Source organism: Quercus lobata, chromosome 7, assembly GCF_001633185.2.
Source record: "Quercus lobata isolate SW786 chromosome 7, ValleyOak3.0 Primary Assembly, whole genome shotgun sequence".
Lineage (NCBI taxonomy): Eukaryota > Viridiplantae > Streptophyta > Magnoliopsida > Fagales > Fagaceae > Quercus > Quercus lobata.
In genome coordinates, this window is record NC_044910.1 from 44994974 (window position 1) to 45018601 (window position 23628).

The 23628-nt window shown below is 37.1% G+C and overlaps 2 protein-coding genes across 3 annotated transcripts; both read left to right on the forward strand.

Annotated features, from left to right (window-relative positions):
- Positions 1-4896: 4896 nt before the first annotated feature.
- Positions 4897-8139, forward strand: LOC115954217. Of its 2 annotated transcripts, XM_031072127.1 has the most exons (5): positions 4897-5498; positions 5632-5732; positions 6723-6902; positions 6979-7379; positions 7460-8139. In XM_031072127.1, the coding sequence occupies exons 1-5, from the start codon at positions 5485-5487 to the stop codon at positions 7994-7996; spliced, it is 1233 nt and encodes a 410-aa protein (XP_030927987.1). In that variant the 5' UTR covers positions 4897-5484; the 3' UTR covers positions 7997-8139. The 2 variants fall into 2 exon arrangements, with proteins under 2 accessions (XP_030927987.1, XP_030927986.1); XM_031072126.1 differs by lacking the exons at positions 4897-5498; positions 5632-5732 and adding an exon at positions 6100-6643.
- A 10438-nt stretch (positions 8140-18577) lies between these two features.
- LOC115953795 (L-type lectin-domain containing receptor kinase VIII.1) lies at positions 18578-21436 on the forward strand. The gene has a single exon (XM_031071592.1). The coding sequence runs from the start codon at positions 18826-18828 to the stop codon at positions 20971-20973; it is 2148 nt and encodes a 715-aa protein (XP_030927452.1). The 5' UTR covers positions 18578-18825; the 3' UTR covers positions 20974-21436.
- The last annotated feature ends 2192 nt before the right edge of the window (positions 21437-23628 follow it).

Consider the following 23628-nt stretch of genomic DNA (forward strand, 5'->3'; position numbering starts at 1 on the left):
ATTATAATCGAGTTAAGTATTTTTCTCGCAATTCATGCTCATATGGAGAAATTGAGAGAGTTTTCCTTGATAAGTTGTACTAATAATCTAATTCAAACGATCAACTATATATTAGATTGTAAAGTTTTTAATTAGAGATAATTGTTGATGTTGTTATATTATCTCAAACTGTATACTTCCCTAAGCTAAACATTGTAACAAAGACATTTCTTTACTAACAATAAGACCTTGTTTTATTTTGGACAATATACTTTTATTAATATCATCAATTTTACAAATACATAAAGGTTGAACTTCATGAATCGATGTATATATTGAATTTCATGGTTACATTCAAGTAAAGTCTTTAAAACACTATAATTGTCATTTCTCATTAATACGCACAAAAAGGGAGTATATTAGTTGTTTTAAAAAGCCTTTTTCTCGTGGGTTTCAGTTAGTTCAACTAGTAGAATCTCTAATGGTTGAATAAAAGATTTGGGGTTGAATCCCCATCTACACCAAAAACCGATTAGTGTCTTGGTTTGATGATAATTGAAAAAAAGCTATCATCAGGAATGAACGCCATAGGTTAAAACTTTCTTTAAAAAAAAAAGTCTCTCTCTCTCTCTCTCTCTCTCTCTCTCATTTGTGGGTTTTTATGTTGAAACTTTCTTAAAAAAAAAAAAATGTCTTCCTCTCTCTCTACCCCGTTTGTGGGTTTTTATGTTTTCACCATTCTGTTTATGGATCTTGAATTGGCCTTGTGGGGTTATGTGTCGCTCTTATTAGTGGCGGTCCAAATCCATGTTAATTTCTTCAGTCTAGATTTGCCTTGGACTAGTTCGAATCTTAACTCCTTTGCACTAAAATGTTTGGATCTAAAGGTTGGATTGATGCTTTTCCTGAGCTTGATGTGTGGTTTTGATTCTAATATTTGTAATTTTCTCTGAGAGTTTTGTTCTCTCTCAACATATACTAATGTTTTTTTTTTTTTTTTCCCTACATTTTGATTGTAACAATCAAATTTTATTGTTATTATCATTTATCTCCAAAAAAAAAAAAAAAAAAATCTTTTCTATACTCCTATTGTTCTATCTTTTCTTAAGGAGTAAGCTACGAAATTTTAATGCATAAAAAAGTAACAAAACTCCAATTATTAGAAAGTAATTCATACCCTACATAAATTCAACAAGCATAACTTGTCTATTGAGAAGTATTATATTCATAATATTTTTACAACAAATTTTAGGCGGCAAATTGTTACTAGTTTTAATCTAAATCAACCACTAAAATTACTTTTTTGACTACCCAGAAGTAACAGTCTATTACTTCAAATTTGTTGTGAAAATGTTTTGGGACAATAGTTCTCTTTTATCCATTAGATTGATCATTCATGGATGAAGCATGAAGAATCTATCAAAGTAGGGTGAAATGCTCTCAAGTACAGAACATCAATGCCCTCCCCAACTAAGATCATCTCACCTGGACTGTCCGATTGAACCCAATAAAGTTTTTATGATTAGATGTCTCCTACATTGTCCACCAAAACATGGGGTCCTAGTAGGATCCCAGTCCCCACAACAAGCAATCCCATAAGGAAAAAGGGTCTGATCAACGAGCATACATTAATCATCTATTTTAGGAAACGTTTTATAGGAAATTAAAAAAGTTGTCAATGGTTTTCTAGTAAATAACTTTTTATTTTTCTTTAAAAAGTTTTCTAAAATAGTTTACTAATGTATGCACTAAAGGCATACATTAATAAAACCCAATGAAAAATGTACAACAATGTACTGTACACACACTACAAAGTGGCAGCTTGGGCATAACGTTCAAAGCGGTAGACAGTCAATATTGTCATCCAAATTACCAAATAATGAACGACATGCATGCATATATCATGTTCTCTTTTTTGCTTTTATTTTTGAGAAACCTCTTTTTTGCTTTGGTTAGAAATAATAAAATTATTCATCTGCATCCTAATTGCGCCAAAGTCATTCATAGTTTTTTCTCTTTCTTTTCCTATTTTGGTTGATATATTTCTAAATATGGTTCGCCTCTAATATAAGTTAGAACTTAGAAGTTATTCGATCACTAAATTGAGGGCATTTCATAATGCCTCATCAATTTTATCACAGCTATAGGTCACCCTAACAGGCAGAAACCCCTAGTGACATGCTTTCACTGGGGGCCAACTAGTAAAATTGATCATATTAACAAAAAACGCTCTAAAGTCCAACAGTTTAGGCCCAAGAAAGTAAAAGATATAGTCACTTATTGTCATTAAATCTTGAAATCCTTAGTGTTAATGGTCATTTTCGCGACAAATTTTACGTTTTTGCAAGACAGCTAAGCCCAATTGCTTAACGAGCTCAATCCATGTATCTTACCTATTTTATTTTGTTTTGTCGCTTGGCCCAAGCCCATGCAAACAGTTGGGAAATTGAGTAAGAGTGGTTTAAAGGGTTTGGATTAGTTTCTATCGACATGAGCCCAATCCATATGTGCCATCAAGCGGGCTAGGGACGCTGGAGGCACCTAGGGCCCATGAAGGAGATCCAGTACCCAAAATTTCCACCCTAGAAATGGCTCCATGCTCTGGCTAACTGTGTCCCTAATTTTTGGCTCAACTCCATTTTCAACACAAAATCATAGCTGACTCTAAAAAACACTGAATAGCCTAGCCCACTCAACCACTCAAATGTAGTTTCCAAGGGCCAACAAAGACCAGAAGTAGTAGTCACCTAGAGCAAACAATTTTGTTTCCAAAATTATGTAAAAAGCAACCAAACCCTTTCCTAATTAAGCATAAAGCAAAATACACCAAATCATAGAAATAGCACCTAAAATATCCAAAGCCTTTCTCCCAACTAAAAAACCAGTCATAAGCATCTTCCAAAACTTAATATAAATATTCATCAACAACCCACAAAAGGGAACCACGTTTTCCCACAAACCTAAACTTCAATAAATGCCCAGACAGCTAGCAAGTATTCTTACAATTCCAAAGCCTGGAGGTGGAAGTACTGGTACAAGGGAACTTTCCCTCTTTTCCTCAAGACCTCTCTCAATTTTCTTCTCTTGTTAACTGTGGGTTGAAATTTCAAACTTGTATGTTTTTTCTACACTCTCTTGTGTTTTAGTTTGTTTTGATTTTTCTTTCCACAAAACACCATTAGCCTTTATTGTGAATTTTGAGCTTGACTCTCCGCTAACAAACAAATCTAGCAAACCCAAAGGGAGTTTTGAGCTTATTTTACAACTTTGGCCTTTGTCGCAAAACCTTCCCCGACACTCAAGTATCAAAAGAAAAAACAAACAAGCAAACAAAATCGAATCTTGAAATCACTAATATTATTAAAGAAGCAACTAATTATTAATTGACGATGATGTGATAAGCCAGTAACCATACAACTCGAATTAATAACTTGACTTCTCTGTAGTCTGTAATGGGTCACTTTCACGTGGCAAATGAAAGAGAAGAAAATAAAAAAATTTAGCCAACGCCAAAGCCCAAGTAAAGATAACATTTTTTTAAGCATGCAATGAGAAGTGCTAAATGTTGTTGGAAGCCAAAAAACTCATTTTTCAATTGCAATATTGCATCATGGTATAGTATTATTGAGTGATTGGAACATGCATGGGGGCTTATTGTCGCTGCGTTATCTTGTCCTATACCGACTTATATGGAATTTTCCACTCTTTAACAGGTAGAATGCAATTTTCAAACCTTCATGACCAATTCATCATGATCTCACTTTGGTGGAAGGATGGTAAAAGACAATAAAAATCTCAATATTATTTAAATCAAATTAATTAAAAAAATATTGGTTTTTTGAAACACATTTATCTACTCATTAATTAGTCACCAAGCCATTTTATTATATGATCATCATAATTTATAAATGGAGCAAAGCATGAAAAAATAATTACCATTTAAGAACAAGAAGTTTTCAAAGATTCAAGACTAAATTATACAGGAAAAAAATCACGAATGTTTATTCGTTTTTAACAAAATATAAATGAAAGTAAAGATACAATATTTTTTCTTAATGCATTTCAACTTAATTATATATCAAGATGTTATTCGACATTCTTGTAAATGTTTAAAAATTATTTATAACTAATTTTGTACTAAATTTTTAGCAATTTTCTCAAACTTTAAAGTTAGAATATATCCTAAATTCTTTGATATAAACAAAATTATATTTTCATATTCTATCTACTAACTAATTATAAACACAAAAAATTGAAAGAAAAAAAAAAAGAATTAGATTAAGATAAGAACAAACACACACATATACTTAGCTTCGAGAACCCCAAAAAAAATATGAACTATGATAATGAGAGAAAAATATAACTTATTAAAGTGATTGAAGTCTTTAATGATGTAACATCACTGGAGTTGAGGTATCTATTAACTTTTTTTTTTTCTTTTTTGCTTATGATGTACTATAAATTATAATCGTATTTTTTTTCTAGCAATTCATGCTCATATGGAGAATTTGAGAGATTTTTCCTTGATAAGTTGTGCTAATAATCTAATTCAAATAATCAACCAATAGATTGCAAAGTTTTTTTTTTTTTTTATTAATTAGAGATAATTGTTGATATTGTTATATTATCTCAAACTTTATACTTCACTAAGCTAAACATTGTAACAAAGACATTTCTTTACTAACAATACGATTTCCTTGTTTTATTTTGGACAATACTATTATTAATATCATCAATTTCACAAATAAATAAAGGATGAAGTTCATGAATCAATGTATATATTGAATCTCATGGTTACTGATGACGTTGAGAATTGTCACCAATGAGTCGCACTGTACTCGCGAGTCAACGAACCTGCACAACAAGAACGAACGGGAGAAAAACCCTTAGAGAGCACCGGTGTGGTGCCGGCCAAAAGTTCTCCGAAGGTCAAGTTAGAATTCGTCCCTTGAGTTATTTTTTAAAGGCGTTAGAGAGGGTCAATTAATCTTACCTCGATTTGCGTGAAAGTTACTCCTTTTATAGCAGTGGAGAGGTGGCTTTTCTTCTTGACCTCCAGATCTTTCCAATGTGGGACTCTGATACCATTTCCCTTATTGGATCTTAAGGCTTTTCCAGGCAATAGAGATTTCGGGCTATGGGCCCTTACTATGTCTGTCCATGATGGGCCTTTAGGGAGCGTGGGTCCCGCTTTACACAGACCAAACAGTACCTATCCGTCAGGCCCATTAAGATAGGCCCACCAGACTAAATCTTACCATCTTCAGTTGCCCCCTTCACCCCAATGGTCCGTCTGTTCCAAGGATCAATGGGGTGACGATCCTAATGTAGGGGCATGACGGGTACTTTAATGACGGAATGGATCCGTGAAACAGAAGATTTAAAGTAATAGGCGGACACAACCGTCAGAATGTATGACGGTTTCAGATCTTTAACCGTCAGATAGGATGACGGGTATCTTGCAGTTTCAGACGGTTTCATATAGTCGACGGTTACCATCTACTGATGCGAGCAGACAGGTTAGCATTTATTAGCATGCCACGTGTCAATCTCTGACTGGCCGTTGTATAGGATCGAAGCGTCGCTTCGTCTTCCGTGTATCTCCTATATATATGAGGCGTCTCAATCTCTCATTTTCGCATTTCCAAACAGAAAACGTCTGTCAGAGAGAACCGTCAACCTTGCCAGAGAAGTCCGTCGAGCACTGGTAACCACCAATTACCACAACCGTCAGCATTACTCCGTCAGGTGTGGTAAGTATTTACTTTAATTTCATATTCAAGTTACATTTTCGACCAAGCAATATTGTTAGGCTTAATATACCCGTCAATGTTTTTAAACCCGTCAAGTCTTAGGTTTCATCATTAATTGTAGGAAATGTCTAGTGCGTCAAGTAACCAATCGGTGGTTCGTGACGGGACGGAATACGAGAATGTATACCCGTCCGGTCATAAAGACCAAGATAGTCCAGGCGAAGATAGGAGTCCGTCTGCATCCTCTTCGTCCTCAACAAGTGAGGATGTGGAGAAAATTGAGATAGAGGGTCCTGACGGGAATCAAGCACTGGAGTCCGTCGTAGGTGCTGATGGACTAAGGCAGTTCATCATGTTACCGGAGTGGACAGTGCATAGGTTCACATCCGTCATCCGGGAGAGACATTTCAGTACCTTTAGAACAAATTTTCAGATACCAGACTACATCCCGATCCGTCTTCCCTACGTGTCGGAGAGATGTTATTATGACGGAGTAGAAGGTGTTGGAGTGTACGAGCAGGTGTTGAAGGCTGGACTTCGGTTCCCGCTCTCTACACTCCATAGGGAACTCTTGCATTACCTGGGACTGTCCGTCACCCAGATTTCTCCAAACGCCTGGAGGGTCTTCGTAGCAATGGAGATTCTTTATGGCGCAATGTCGAATGGAGAAAGGAGACTGACGGTCCGTGAATTTCTTCACTGTTACCGTCCAGATGAGATTGATAGATCAAGGGGGTTGTACCGTTTTGCTAGTCGAAGTCCCTTGTTGAAGGTCATCTTTGAGACCCCAGACTCAAATAGAGACTGGAAGAGTCGCTATTTCTTCCTGGAGGGTGACAGGTGGATGAACCGTCCAGGAGAGACGGAGTACATGCCCGTCGATACAACTTGGGGGATAATAAACCAAGCGCGTATGCACCCGTCTTGCTTGTTCCTTTTTTATACACCCGTCCTCTATTATGTGCGTATTTTGACCGTCTCTCTTTGCAGGTAGAGGGCGCCCGCAGGTTAGCCTCGAGGAATTTAGTTTCCTTGAAAAGGTTTGTAGAAAAGCTAAGCCGGACGAAAGGACCTGGGCCAAGTTAGTGAATCCAAAGACAATACACTGGTATTGTGACGGTCCAGAACCTACCCGTGAGGCCATTGCTTACGACGAAAGAATACACAAACGTGAGTCCGTCTACTTTTACCCTTGAAATTGAAATTTTACTTTTGAGAGAACATCATCATCCGTCCTGTATTGCAGAAATGGACGACGCCAAGAGAAGAGCCATGATAAAATCTCTAGCCGTCGAGCAAAAGAAGACGGGTGAGATCGTTGTTCCCAGTGTGCCGGGGTCATCGGGCAAGAGGAAGCAGCCACCAAAGTCCGACCGTCCACACAAGCAGCCAAAGGTGTCAATGGAGCCCATCGTGGGCTTGATGGCTGAGGGCCCTAAGGCCGTCAACCAAGTTAAACAGGGGGCCGGTAAGGGCCTAATGCATGCTCCACCCGTCAGCGAGGAGAAGCCCCCTCCCCTTCTTCGTGATGATTCGAAGTTCGCTTTGGAAAAGCTTACGTCCATACTTTCTGCAGAGGACTATGAGGATCTGGGGAATCACTCGACGGAGGCGATGGGAGAGACGGGGTTATTTGCCGTCGGACAGGTAACTTTTCATTATCCTTCAGTGTATGTCCGTTCACTTTCTAGTTTCATTTTTAACACTTCTAATTTTCTTTATTTCAGTCCTTGGTTATGATGAAGGGCTTGATGGACCGTTGCCTCAACCGTGAAGCGGCTCTGGAACGGGTACGGTCAAAACTTGGGAAGACGGAAGAAGAGCTTAGCCAGCTGCACAAGTGGAAGTCCACCATGGAGCAGAAATTTGAACTGTCTGAGAATACAAGAAAGGAGCTTGAACAGAAGACGGAAGAAGCTGGGAAGGTCTTGAAGAGCAGAGCGGACGAGGTGAAAGATCTGAAGAAAAAGCTCCGTCATGCAAAGGACGACGCCGTCAGCGAATATCGCAACTCCGAGTCCTTGTTGAAGGAGCTGGGAGGATCGTTCCTTCAAGGCTTTGACGATGCGCTCCGTCAGATAAAAAAGACCTATCCAGATCTGGACGTGTCTATGATAACACTTACTGATCAAGATCAGACTTCTGCCCTGCCCGTCGCCTCCGAAAATACGGAGGACCTCTTTGGGGAAGAAGCAGCTCAGGGTGACGGAGAGTCCGCTCCGCCGAATGAGGTCGCTGTTGCCGACCCCAAGAAAGCAGAGTAACCCATGTAATTGTTTAGGAGGATCCGTCTCCCTTTTATATACAGTTAATTATTTGTAGACGGTTTGTTTAAAGTTTGATTTTGTATTGAACAATGTTTGATTTTAAGTGTTGATTTGCACAAGCTAATCTGTTGATCCGTCCATTTTAAAAGCTGTTGCTGACTTATATAGTCAGGTCGTCCGTCCACCTCGTGGGCGTTCTGGAGCCGTCCGCTTTATTTATGTATGTAATTTTCCCACCGTTTTGGCTGAACCGTCCAATTTATGGACATGTAGAATTATTCACCGTTTTAGATGATCCGTCCACTTAGTGGCTTAAATACCTCGAACTTATGGAAGTATTGAATTACGTAGGTCCGTCCACTTTGTGGAGGCCATACCGTCCAACTTGTGGACTTGTTTAAATACTCATCGTTTTGATGATCCGTCCATTTCGTGGACATGTAGAATTATTTACCGTTTTAGATGATCCGTCCACTTAGTGGCATAAATACCTCGAACTTATGGAAGTATTGAATTACGTAGGTCCGTCCACTTTGTGGAGGCCATACCGTCCAACTTGTGGACTTGTTTAAATACTCACCGTTTTGATGATCCGTCCATTTCGTGGACATGTAGAATTATTTACCGTTTTAGGTTACCCGTCCACATTGTGGCGTATAGACCGTCTACTTTTACGGACGCGTAGAATTATTCACCGTTTTTAGGTGATCCGTCCACTTAGTGACGTATTAACCGTCCACTTTTACGGACATGTAGAATTATTCACCTGTTTAGGTGATCCGTCTACTTAGTGGCGTATTAACCGTCCACTTTGACGGGCATGTAGAATTATTCACCTGTTTAGGTGATCCGTCCACTTAGTGGCGTATTAACCGTCCACTTTGACGGGCATGTAGAATTATTCACCTGTTTAGGTGATCCGTCCACTTAGTGGCGTATTAACCGTCCACTTTGACGGACATGTAGAATTATACACCTGTTTAGGTGATCCGTCCACTTAGTGGCGTATTAACCGTCCACTTTGACGGACATGTAGAATTATACACCTGTTTAGGTGATCCGTCCACTTAGTGGCGTATTAACCGTCCACTTTGACGGACATGTAGAATTATTCACCTGTTTAGGTGATCCGTCCACTTAGTGGCGTATTAACCGTCCACTTTTCTGTTTAGGTGATCCGTCCACTTAGTGGCGTATTAACCGTCCACTTTTACGGACATGTAGAGTTATTCACCTGTTTAGGTGATCCGTCCACTTAGTGGCGTATTAACCGTCCACTTTGACGGGCATGTAGAATTATTCACCTGTTTAGGTGATCCGTCCACTTAGTGGCGTATTAACCGTCCACTTTGACGGGCATGTAGAATTATACACCTGTTTAGGTGATCCGTCCACTTTGTGGACTTTTAACTAGCATCCGTTCAATTTGAGGACAATTGTAGTGACATCAAAGTAGACAGAAAATCATACTTGTTTCTAATTGCGTAAAGGAAAAGTGCCTGCCCCCTTGGGCTTAAAAAAGGCACGACTGGATTGTAGCAAAGAAACACATGTTAAAGAAAACTTATAAATAGTTAATAAAAAGCCAAATGGAAAATTGGTTGCCGTTCGCCGTGTTACTATCACTGGTAGTATTTCCTCAAATGCTCCGCATTCCATGGATGTAGTAGCTTCTCCCCCTCTGTAGTCTCCAGGTGGTATGTTCCTTTCCTTTTCCATGCCGTGACTCGGTAAGGTCCTTCCCAGTTGGGGCCGAGCTTTCCCTGTGTAGGGTCTCTAGCTGCGCCCATGACCCTTCTGAGTACCAGGTCTCCCACTTGGAAGTCTCTGTGTCGGACCCTGGAGTTGTAATGTCTGGCCATGCGTTCCTGGTATCTTGCGATCCTTTGCTCCGCGGCCGACCTTACCTCATCTATCAGGTCCAGCTGTAGCCTCATTGATTCGTCGTTCCTGCCTTCATCATGGTTATGAACCCTGTAACTTGTGAGGCCAACTTCTGCGGGGATGACCGCCTCATTCCCGTATGTCAGTCGGAATGGCGTCTCTCCTGTCGGAGTCCTAGCCGTCGTCCTGTACGCCCAAAGTATGCTCGGTAATTCTTCGGGCCATATCCCCTTTGCCCCCTCGAGCCGAGTCTTGATAATCTTTAGCAGGGATCGGTTCGTGACTTCAACCTGGCCATTGGCCTGAGGATGGGCGGGTGATGAGTAGTGGTTTTTTATTCCTAGCTGTGTGCAGAAATCCCTGAAGTGGCCGTTGTCGAACTGCCTCCCGTTGTCCGAGACAAGGACTCTAGGAATACCAAACCTGCATACGATGGACCGCCAGACAAAACTTCTAATGTTCTTTTCTGTGATGGTGGCCAAGGCTTCCGCTTCTACCCATTTTGTGAAGTAGTCAATACCCACTACCAAGAACTTGAGCTGCCTTACCGCCGTTGGGAAAGGCCCCATGTTGGGAAAGGCCCCATGATATCCAGTCCCCATTGAGCGAACGGCCATGGAGCCGTCATGGGTGTGAGCTCCTCAGCCGGCTGTCCGATAAAATTGCTGAACCGCTGGCATTTGTCGCAGCTTTTAACGTAAGACTCGGCATCCTTCTGCATGGTCGGCCAGTAGTACCCAGCTCGTACCAGTTTGTGCACTAACGACCGCGACCCAGAATGGTTCCCGCATATCCCTTCGTGTACTTCCCTCATTACGTAGTCTGCCTCTTCAACCCCGAGGCATCTTAGGTATGGACGGGAGAAACCCCTCTTGTAAAGAATGTCTTTTATCAAGACGAATCTCGCCGCTTGGACTTTTAATTTCCTTGCTGCCTCCTTCTCTTGGGGCAGTAACCCGTCCTTCAAGTATGAAGTTATCTGTGTAGTCCAGTTTCTTTCGGAGCGTATCTCCTGCATATTGTCGGGGTCTATTAGTGGGAAGACTTGAACAAAGGAAAGTACATTACCCGGTGTCGTCACATGTTCTGCTGAAGCGGTTTTGGCTAGGCGATCGGCGAGCTCATTCTCTCCTCTGGGGATTTGGACGACCGTCGCTTTTAGCCCGTTGATTCTCGCCTTCACTTGATCAAGATATCTCTTTAGCCTTTCCCCCTTACATTCATACTCTCCGTTTACTTGATTGGTTACGACCTGCGAGTCGCAATGAACGGCTACACTTTCCGCTCCGGCGGCTTTTGCCAGGTCGAGTCCTGCCGCCACTGCTTCGTACTCTGCTTCATTGTTGGTAATGGGAAAGTCGAAGGATGAAGTTCATGAATCAATGTATATATTGAATCTCATGGTTACGGTCAAGTAAAGTCTTCAAAACACCATTATTGTTGTTTCTCATTAACACACACAAAAAGTGAGTCTATTAGTTGTTTTAAAAAGTCTTAATCTCTCTACCCCCGTTTGTGGATTTTTCGGTTTTCACCGTTCTCTTCATGGATCTTAAATCAGCCTTGTGGTAATGTGTGTCTCTCTCATTAGTCATTAGTGATGGTCCAAATCCATGTTAATTTCTTCGGTCTAGCTCTGCCTTGGAACGGTTCGGATATAAACTCCTTCGCACCAAAATATTTGGATCTAAAGGTTGGAGTTCTAACGCCAAATGGGTTCTTCCTTAGGAGAGCTTTGGTTTTTTTTTTTTTTTTCCCCGATTTGTATTGATGCTTTTCCTTATTTTGATGTGGTTTTAATTCTAATATTTGTAATTTTCTCTGAGGGTTTTGTTCTCTCTTAACATATACTGATGTTGTTTTTTCTTTTCCTATGTTTTTGATTGTAAAAATAAAATAAAAAGTCTTTCCTATACTCTATTGTTCTATCTTTTCTTAAGAAGTAAGCTACAAAATTTTATTGCATAAAAAAGTAACGAAACACCAATTATTAGAAAGTAATTCATACCCTACATATAAATTCAACAAGCATAATTTGTCTAATAATCAATAGTAATAATAAATAGTGTTATGTTTATAATATTTTTTCAGTAAATCTTTGGTGACAAATTGTTATTGATATTAAGGGTCTGTTTAGTATATAAACTTAAACACATGTTTTTAGTTTTCAAATAATATTACACGTATTTTCATACAGTTTTTCATCCACATATATTTTTTAAAAAATGAAAAACTGTTATTTAAACACACGTATAAAACGGGCTCTAACTACCTGCGATTGACATTATTTCAAATTTTTAATTTATTGTGAAAATGTTGTCAAACAATGCATGTACTTATCTTTTATCCAATAGATCGACCATTGAGCAAAAAAGCACGAAGAATCTGTCAAAGTAGGGTGAAATGCTCTCTCAAGTACAGAACATGAATGCCCTCCCCAACTCAGATCAGCTCACCTGGACCGTCGGATTGAACCCAATACAGTTTTTGTGATTAGATGTCTCCTACCTCGTCCACCAAACTTTGGGACCTAGTAGTACCTTAAGTCCCCACAACAGGCAATCCCATAAGGAAAAAATTGTCCAGCAATATGCTGTATACACACACTACAGTACTGTACAGCAATCTCTCTCTCTCTCTTCTCTATTCTCTATTATCTAAGGTCCAAAGCAGCAATCATCATTATTCATACACAAACAAACCAAACTCGTAACTTGCAAAACCCTCAAACCCACGCACAAAACAAAAAATTCTCTAGGGGGTGTGCGCCCTCATCATTCCAATGTGCTCACGTGGAACAAAAGAGAAATATGACGTGGCAGATGTGCGTATTGCACATTAATCATACTGTGTAATTTTTTTTAATTAAAATAAATAAGTTTTCAGGTTAACCGAACTCACGTAACGACAATAAATAATATTACGTGTATATTATGTGCATGTTCCATGTTTAAACCGCTCCTTTATGAGTACATAAACAAAAACTATACTATCAAGTTACACACAGGCGTACTGTGTAGTTGCATAGAGGTGCCGACTACCTAGCTAGGCGTAGTATTGGATTTTTGGTACACCCTACATTGAGCTTTGTTGACTAAAGTCACGTGTAATGATACGGTTTAACTCTACCTCGCTGGTTAACGCTTGCCCCTTTTTTGTCCGTTTAGGTAAAACATACCCTCACACTCACGTCAACTCCGTGTGAACACGCTCCTATCAGGAATAAAATAAATAAGTTTAGGAACACCATTTAAATTAATCTTTAATTTATAGGTTAGGAATAAAAATTAATAAATTAATCTTTTAATTTCCAAAAAATAATCAATTAAATATTTTTTTAAGTAACAGAGGAAATTGTATTAAAAAAAGTAACAAAGGAAATTATGAGGTTTTGATCAAAATAAGAAATTAGACCACAGTTCATTTAAGTGCTAACATTGTGTTTGTGGTTTAATATATAATGATATAAATGGACCGAGTTGTTTAAAAACAACTCAAGAAAAATAAAGAGACTTGTTTATATTTTTTTGATTTAGCATAAAAACCAAACTCAAGTCCAATTTTAGGGTCTATTATAAAATAAGCTAAGTTCAAAAATATTAATATTTTTCATGTACAGGCTAGTGAGTATGAGGATCGATTTAGTATAAATAATGTAATATGTTTATATGTTTACATGTACAAATAAAAATACTTATATAGTCTTGAAATTGAATTGTATAAGTTTATAAATAAGCTCATAAATATCATATTATTATTTGTAATTCTATCGATAATATAAATAGTCGATTCTAATACATGGTTGGTGAATCTAATTTTTATAAGTCCATAAACAAAATCATTCTATCTAATTGACTCTCATGATATATTTGAACTATAATTTAGTTATTAGTTATTTACTTAGTGTGTGAAAGAACAAAAATAAATAAATAAATAAAAATGTCTTGATTCTTACCATATATGGAAATAAAATAAGTTAATCAATTAACACTTGAACAACAGTTTGTGGAATTTGTTCATGTTAGTCGCATTTGTAATTCAGTGGCTGATGCTCTCGCTAAGAAAGCTAAGTCAAACGTTGGGGATCAGATTTGGCTGAATGATTTGCCATCTGATATTGCTCCGTTAGTTTTGCATGATGTTCACTAGTTTTGTTTTGTTGAATAAAGTTTCCCAGATCTCTGATCTGGCTTCTCAAAAAAAAAAAAAAAAAAAAAAAAAAACACTTGAACAACCTTAATTACTTGGTCAATAAAAAAAATGAACTAGGTTTTACCATGTAATTTAGTTTGGTGATGAACTTAAGTTCGATTACTGTTTGAAATAAAATTAAGTAAATAATCTTGAACTTGTAATACTTGACTCAACTAATATACAGTCCTTTTAATATAGCTTAAAGGTTTAATATTTTCAAAACCTCAAGGTTTAATTTATTGATTTTTTAAATTACAAGGTTTATTATCTTACACCCTTAATAAAATAGTGTCATTGGTAGACTCATATAACAATGATGTTGTACTAATCACAATATATCACTTCCACAAGTTGTGTCCTAACATTTTTCTGTTAACAACTATTTAAAAATAATAACCCTTAAAGATCTAGAATAAGAGGCTTTTAATAAATTTTTTTTAATTGGAAATATAAACTGGATTTGGAGGACATAAGTTTGATATTTGCAGAAAACCACCAGCTAATTACCACTTTTAAATTCTAAAAATATAAAATTTATGCTCAGAAAAAACAAACAAATATTTTTATACATGTCCATTGTACTTTTTCTCCCATTTTTTTAAGTATTTTTTTTTTTTTTTTTTTGAGAAGAAATTTTTTAAGTAAGTTTAATGACGACAAATGACCAATCGCCTAATCAATTATATCAGTATCAGTTAGGTAAATTGGCTTTTTTTGAATAAAATACATACGATTGATGCTTGGGGAGAAACATACTTAATTTCAAATCTTTTGACGTGGTCAATATGAAGTCCAAATCAATTAGCCAATGAAATCTGAGTTAGGCCAGTAAAAAAAATGAGCAAACTTTTAGACCATATATTAATTGAATATCTATAATTTAATAAATGAAACCTTAAGATGCAAAATAATAATAAAAAATCACAAATATCAAATAATGATGACCGAATTGGGATTTTTTTTTTTTTTTTGAAAGTACATCAAAATATTTAGTTGATCAGATCAAATCAAATTTGTATATATACTATAGTCTGTATATGTAATGCATGAAAAAGTTTCAATATAGTATAATTTGTTCTCTGTCCTTTAGATATAATAGTTGATTCTCAATATATATATATAGAGAGAGATACAGTACTTAGGTACTGTTACTTAGGTTCCTCTCTTAAAATTCTGCCACGTGACTTTTTTTTCATAGATAGAAGTATATTTTTTAAGTTAAGTAGCTATATAGCAAAATCTTAAGAGGGGAACTTAAGGTACTGTATATAAGTTTTGTCCATATATATATATATATGATAGTTATTAATATAATAATTTATTATGATTATATTTGTATGTGAGACTAAATATTCTACAATTAAGCATTTATTATAATTGTGTTTATATATGTAACTATATACGGAAAATCTAATACCACAAAAAAAAAATGCACAACTTTTGCCACAAAACCCTTATGTGGCTGATTGTGATTGGTGGAAAAAAAAAAAAATGATGTGTCCATATGAAAGTGATAAGTAAACAATCACAATCTTACACGTAAAAGAGTTGTGACAAAAATTGTGAATTTATGTGTGGTAATAGAAGAATTCAACTATATATTCTACAATTAAAATAAATGATGTGTTAAGAGTTTAATTTTTTTTTTAGAATATACCAAGATTTTAATTGAGTGTTTAAATATAAAATGAAATTTAAATTTAATTAAGATGAATATTTTAGAATAATGATGTGTAAAATTTTGTGGCCTCAAAAGCTAATGTGGCAAAATATTATGAGGTCAACCAAACGCCAAACATCTTCAGTATTACATAATAAGAAATATATAGTTTTACCTGACATGTAATATATAATATACATACATTCATTGTATTACATAGAAGTATAATAAATTTAAATTGAGTCTTTTTTGTATTTTCTAAATGTATATACAAGAATTCGGAAACATAATTAACACTTTGTATATTTTGACAATAACATTTTTTTGAAAAATGAATCATTTTTCAAAAAGTATTTTTTAGAAAACTATTTTATTTTTCGATATTTGGTAGTAACTTTAAAATGAGTTGGAAAACTACCTCTTGGCTTCTCTTATTTAACTTCACGTGAGATAGAGTTATTTTCCAGAAAATTTTAGTGGAAAATAACTGTGGGGCCGGAGAATTTGTGGTCCCGGCCCACTTTACATTAGGGCCCAAGGCCCAAACCGAGGAGACCTATTGCCGAGGACGCATAATGAAAGCCCAAAAAGGCCTAAGGATGTGGCCGAGGACGATCCCATGCTCAACACCCCATAGAACGCCTAAAGAAAAAGGACGAGCTCAGTGCAGGAGCAGGTCAAGGGAAAAAAGCTGCCAATACAGCAATAAAGAACTCTGCGTCTGACAGGTCCATGCCTTCCACCATGCTATTCAGCTTTTACAACTACTCCCAACCACTCTAGGTATGGGCGGATAGGACAAGTCTCAACCCCAGAAAGTGGAGCTTACACGTGGACATTAAAAGGGGGGTAAATGCTAGTATAAAAGGGAAGGAGAACCAAGAGAGAAGGGGATTCAGGGCTAGGAAGTCTTGGGAGAGGAGAATAATAACATTAAGCTCCTCGGACAAGATCTAAAAACTGGAACCATTCATTGTCACCACCAGAAGAAGATCTTGTTAAACTCGTCAGGATTCACCTTCATGCAAATTTCCATAGACACCATGGCTAACCGCTGTTCAGTGACCCGGGCCTAGCTTTTTAAGCCCACGCTCTACAAATGATATTGTTCGGGCCCTTAAACGTACGAACCCAGTATCTTTCTTGGGTCGCCGCAAATCGTGCCCTTACAATAACTATTTCTCACGTTAAGCTAGATAAGAGAAGTTAAGAGATATTTTTCCTTAGACTCATTTTTTTCGATACTACCAAACACAAGAAAATGTAGAAAACTATTTTCAATAAGATTTTTCATTGACATAATTAAAATATAGTTGGTAGGACATCTGACATGAAATTCGAGTTTAAAATATAGAAATACATGGAATCAAATGATAAGACTATTAGAATGACACTTGACACAAAATTGGTATGTAAGTATAATTTAACCTTTTTTTTTTAAGAATCACTTAACTTGAATTCTTAATTGAATTTTCTCAAACTTTCACTTTATTATATTTAACACAATATAATTTAACTTTTGATGTTCCTAATGAGATTGAGTTGTTTTCCTTATTTAGTTTTGTGTGGATAGAGTTGTTTTCCAAAAAAATTTAGTGGAAAACGACTCTTTCTCACGCTAAACTAAATAAGAGAAGTTAAGAGATAATTTTCCTACGACTCTCTTTTTTTTTATACTACCAAACACAAGAAAATGTAGAAAATTATTTACAATAAGACTTTCCATTGACATAACTAAAATATAGTTGGAAGGATATCTGGCATGAAATTCGAGTTTAAAATATAAAAATACCTAGAATCAAATAATCAGAATATTATGATGATCTTGCTTGACACAAAATTGGTATGTAAGTAGAATTTAACTTTTTTTATTTTTTTTAAGAATCATTGACTAGAATTCTTAATTGAATTTTCTCAAACTTTCACTTTAGTATAATTAATTTGTATGATATACATAACTTTTGGTGTTTCTAATGAGAACATTTTGGTTCTCCTAATTATGATGTATCAAGAAAAAATCTCGGTTGCATTCTAAAATGGTTATCCATCAATGGATATAGTTAAATATTGTGTACTTAGATCAAGAGAGAGCCTTTTACTTTAGCATAAGAACCTACCTTCTGTGTTTTACACAACTACTTTTCAAAAACACCTATATCATATTATTTATTATACACTAGATTTTATTCAAATATTATTTCTTTATCAATTTTGTATTACTCGCAGATAAATCTATCTTTTTGTATATATAAGTAAAGAAGTATTAAAAAATAGATTTGCATGTGAATAATAATCCTATATATTTACACAATTACTATAGGTTTTTTTTTTTTTTTTTTTTGAGAATCAAACAATTACTATAGCTTGCATCTTATTTCACACAAACTTACATAGACTGATATGGATAATTTATTTAGGTGTGCATAATTTACCTCGTATTCTATTATAGATCGATTGACAAATGTGATTTCTCTTATAAAACCATATATTTATCTAAAATTAGAAGTTCTCTATTTCTACTGTGACTAATAAAAGATTAAAACCATGAGCCAATTCAACCCAAGGTACTAGGTAGTAGGTAGCAGTACCAAGTAAAGCCAAAAAAATCCAAAAGAGCGTGAAGTATACTTGACATTGCAACCACGTGCAAGCAAAGCAAAAGTCCCCGTGTAGTAGTGTATTCGTTAAAGGATATGTGAATTGAAGGTAGGAAATAAAAAAAGGTTTCTTTTATCACCGAAAAAAATAACCGTTATGAAAAGAATACGTGTCGCTCTTCCTCTCCACCTGTCTTTTTCAACTCTCCTTAGGATTCTCTCTCTCTCATTGTGTATTCTTTGTTTCTTTGCTCCGCTTGTTCTGTTTTTTGGCAAAGAACCCAATCCACTCCCATCTCTCTCTCTCTCTCTCTCTCTCTCACTCTCTATCTCTTACAGTGTCTTTACAAAGCTCGTGATTCAATCTTCTTTGTGTCTTCCAAACTCTCTCTCAATCTCAAACACCACTAATCTGAACCCCACTAAGGCCAAAGCAAGACCCTTAAACTCTGTGTAAATGGCCATTCACTAAAAAAAAAAAAAACTGAGCAATGTTGAGACTTTCCTGCAAATTTTCAGGCATTGTCTTTTTTCTCTTTATTACACTTTCGCTTTGCTATTTCAACATTCCCATTACCAACGCCTCCACTGAGTTCGACTTCGGGACCTTAGCTATAAGCAACCTAAAGCTCCTTGGCGATGCCCACATGAACAATGGGAGCGTAAGGCTCACTGGCGACCTCCCCGTTCCCAACTCCGCCGCCGGCAAGGTCCTCTACAGCTCGCCGGTGAAGTTCCGGGAACCTGGGACGCACGTCCCGGCGAGCTTCTCTACTTTCTTCACCTTCTCCGTCACGAACTTGAACCCGTCCTCGATCGGCGGCGGGCTCGCTTTTGTAATCTCGCCGGTCGACGATACGGTCGGCGATGCCGGTGGGTTCCTCGGGCTCGTCAACGAGACGGGTTCGCCGTCTGGGTTTCTGGCGGTCGAGTTCGATACCCTTATGGACGTTGAGTTCAAAGACATTAATGGAAACCACGTGGGGTTGGATCTGAACAGCATGGTCTCGACGCAGGTCGCAGATTTGGACGCCATGGATATCGATCTTAAGAGTGGCGATGCGGTTAACGCGTGGATCGAGTACGACGGGTCGTCTGGAGTGTTCAACATATCGGTTTCGTACTCGAATCTGAAACCGAAGGAGCCTCTATTGTCGTTCAGTCTGGACTTGGATCAGTACGTGAATGACTTAATGTACGTTGGGTTTTCAGGGTCGACTCAAGGGAGCACAGAGATTCACAGTATCCAGTGGTGGAGTTTTAGTTGTTCGTTTGATTCGACTTCTGGTTCATCAGTTTCTTTGTCACCTCCACCTCCAACGACTAGTTTCATGAATACAACGGCTACTGCGAGGTCACCACCGCCTTCAATAGCTCCATCTGGGTCCAATTCAGAATCGAGTACTCCTACTTCACAGAAAAACAGTAAGTCTTCTTCTTGTCATAACCAGCTCTGTAAACAAGGCCCAGGAGCTGTGGCTGGAGTGGTCACTGCTGGGGCTTTCGTTTTAGCTCTATTTGCAGGTGCTTTTATCTGGTTTTACTCTAAGAAGGTCAAGCATGTGAGGAATTCTGATTCGCTTGCTACGGACATTATCAAAACGCCAAGGGAATTCAGTTATAAACAGATCAAGTCAGCCACTAAGTGCTTTAATGCCAATAGAATTATTGGTCATGGTGCATTTGGGACTGTTTACAAGGGTATATTGCCGGAGACTGGTGACATTATTGCGGTGAAGAGATGTAGTCATAATGGTCAGGGGAAGAATGAATTTCTGTCTGAATTGTCTATAATTGGAACTCTCAGGCATCGAAATCTTGTTCGGCTTCAAGGTTGGTGCCATGAGAAGGGTGAAATTTTGTTAGTCTATGACTTAATGCCTAATGGGAGCCTTGATAAAGCTTTGTTTGAAGCTAGAACGCCTTTGCCGTGGCCGTATAGGCGAAAAATTTTATTTGGGGTGGCCTCTGCTCTTGCTTATTTGCATCAAGAATGTGAAAATCAGGTGATTCATAGAGATGTAAAGACTAGTAACATAATGCTGGACGAGGGGTTCAATGCCCGGTTAGGGGATTTCGGATTGGCGAGGCAAATTGAGCATGATAAATCTCCTGATGCAACAGTGGCAGCTGGAACAATGGGGTATTTGGCTCCTGAGTATTTGCTAACTGGGAGAGCTACAGAGAAAACTGATGTGTTTAGCTATGGAGCTGTGGTTCTTGAAGTGGCTAGTGGAAGAAGACCGATTGAGAAAGATGTTTCTACTGTTGGTAAAGTTGGGGTTTGTAGCAACTTGGTTGAATGGGTTTGGAGTTTACATAGAGAAGGGAGGTTGTTATCTGCAGCTGATGCAAGACTTGGGGATGAATTTGATGAGGGGGAAATGATGAGGGTCCTAATGGTCGGATTGGCTTGCTCTCATCCTGACCCATTGGCTAGACCCACAATGAGAGGGGTGGTCCAAATGCTTGTGGGTGAAGCTGAAGTTCCCATTGTCCCAAGAGCAAAGCCCTCTATGAGTTTTAGCACTTCACACCTCTTGTTGAGCTTGCAAGACAGTGTCTCTGACTGTAATGCTATGATTAACATCTCCACCTCATCATCAGAGAACGACTTCAATGGTATTGATTTAGTATGATCACAAAGTTCATAACCTCAAGGGTTTGTTTATTGGTTCGTATAGTATATGTATTCATTTGTTTATGTATATTTAATAACACCCATGACATGCACTGTATAAGCAAGCAAAAAGTTCAGTGGGGCTTGGGGAGGTACAATTTTGTTTATGAGTGATAATATGTATAATCCATCATACAATTAGAGTGGATGTCATTTTCTTCCTTTCCTTAGATGGGTTTCTTTGTGGAGAGAGAGAGAGAGAGGTGGGCAGTGGTTGCTTTCTCAAGGAATCCATTAGTCAAAAGTAAACATTAGAGTTTGAGTAGGGATTTGGTAAAGCATAGTGTCAAAAGGAGTGCATATTTATCAGACACTTTTCTGAGAAGTCTTTTATAATTGTGGCTGGTGCGGATAATGTAACAATAATATGAAATTGAGTGCACAAATTCTTCTTTAATAACATATCTTGGTTTCTTATTTAATCCCCCACTTTTTTTCAAGGACGTTTTATTATCTCTTCAACAATTTTATTATCTCTTATATCATAGTACCCATTAATATGATATATATATATATATATATATATATATTTTTTTTTTTTTAAAGTGTCAATCATTCTTAATTGGAGTGAGCACCCTAAACAAGCACTAATCACAAGAATCTTGACTTATATATTTTGTTTCTTTTGGGAAAAATTAAAGACAGGAAAAAAAAGAGAATCGAATTTAAAACATCTTTTCTCGAAAGGAAAACTAGTAGGCAATTGAATGGTTATCCTTGTAGAAAAAGACTTGGCATAAAGTCTAAGCTTAAAGGTTTTAGCTAAAGCTTAGAGAACAGCAGCCAAAAACTATGTCAAACTAGCTCAATCAGCCAATTCGACCGACGTTTAGAACAAATCATTGGACATTTTTGAACCGAAAAAGTCTTTCATTTTCACAATATCTGCAAAAAGATGGAAAGTTCATAGTAGCGTGGTTGGTTGGCGACTTGGCGTATGATGTAACAATGTAGTAATGGACAATTCACACTGAAATTTCCACCATGCACATTATGCTACCAGTTTCCTAGTCTTATGGCCCAGATCCAGCACACTATGTCGGTTTCTAGTAAATCGAATGGCCCTATAATTCTGCTATGTTTTAATTCATTGTCTAAAGGTGACTGGTTATAGAAATTATTATGTACACTGTTATACGGAAAAAAAAAATATATATATATATATATATATATCAAATAATACCACATTATTCATACGAGAAACATATATGCAAAAATAACAAGTATATCTTTTAATTGTTAGTAGGTTAGTTATTTTTTACTGATATGTCTCACACTTATTAAATTTTAATATAGCTAACATAATATCATTTGATACCTTCTAGTGTTATACCCATCTAACCTTTTTACTTAAAAGTAGGATGGTGAATTGAATAACTTTAACTTTGCCTCTTGCCTTTCAAATGCATTAATTAAAAGGTGCAAACAAAATTTTCTTATATGGTTGTAGACTAGTAGTACTAGTGCCTCTTTGTCTATTCTGTTGGGACCCGAAAATTTATATGAGTAACCTGCATTTGTATAAAGAATTCCAACTACAATGATAGATTCTTTTCAGCTCTCATTCATGTACAATAGTTTTCTTGTTGAGGTTGTGGCTTTTAATAGAACACTGCCAAAAATTTCTTATCATGTGATAATGCTATAGTTGGATTAAACAGTTTGCATTATTTTTATCCATATCCAATCAGAGAGCCCAAAATCTTAGACATAGTGAAGCGTGACTGTTCCTGACCTATATATACAACGCATAAGCACGTTTAACGCCAGAATCTTGTCTTGAATCTCTTGATTTAACCCACAAAAAATAATTGTCTGCCACGAAAATTTTAAATTACATGTTGGTAACAGATTAGGTACACAAGGATGCAATGATATTGTTGGATAATATAATGGGTTCATACTCATATGGCAAGCTTGTTTTGGACGGTGCCAGTGAAATCGGTAGCTGCGAATTTAATTGCCAACTTATATGATGTCGGATAAAACATGGGAGATAATTTTATGGTTTGTTCATTATATAAATATATATATATATATATATATATATGTGGGGGCCGGTTAATCAATAATTATTAAAACCGTATTAACTGGATCTGTGGTCCATCCGAGGAGGCCCATATCAGGTTATAAAGGTAACCGAATGAAAAGAAGAGTAGATATCACGTGAGGTGAGTTCAGTATTCGTTCGAGGACAAAATCTTTCTCGGCAATATATGTCCGAGGATGACTTGAACGCCATATTGTTACAAACACACTTCAGAGCTACCTTACCACTAAAGGTGGGACATGAGACCAAGGGTAAGAAAGAAAAGGTAAACAAATATCTTTAACAACAACAGCCTTCGCATTAATTGCCTCTCAACCAACTCTCTAGCTGCATTAAATTGGAGGTGATGTCTGAACAGTGATGAAGCAGCCTTACAGCTGCTGATTGGAGGTTCCAGAAAGTGTTGGATGGGACAGGAAGGGATCCCCCGAACCCAACCTACACGTGTGTGGTGAAGATGACACCAAGAGGGCAGTATATAACATGGAAGAATACATTAAGAAAGAAGGATCGGAACTTCTAAACAAGTAGTACTTAGAAGAAAACCTTATGAAATAAAGAACT

Bases quoted from the DNA above. Each gene is read 5' to 3' on its own strand.
- LOC115954217 (XM_031072126.1), top strand. From the start codon at position 6,367: ATGGAGATTCTTTATGGCGCAATGTCGAATGGAGAAAGGAGACTGACG. The intron at 6,644-6,722 runs GTATGCACCCGT...CTCTCTTTGCAG, and splicing joins GGGGATAATAAACCAAGCGC to GTAGAGGGCGCCCGCAGGTT. The intron at 7,380-7,459 runs GTAACTTTTCAT...TCTTTATTTCAG, and splicing joins GGTTATTTGCCGTCGGACAG to TCCTTGGTTATGATGAAGGG.
- LOC115953795 (XM_031071592.1), top strand. From the start codon at position 18,826: ATGTTGAGACTTTCCTGCAAATTTTCAGGCATTGTCTTTTTTCTCTTT.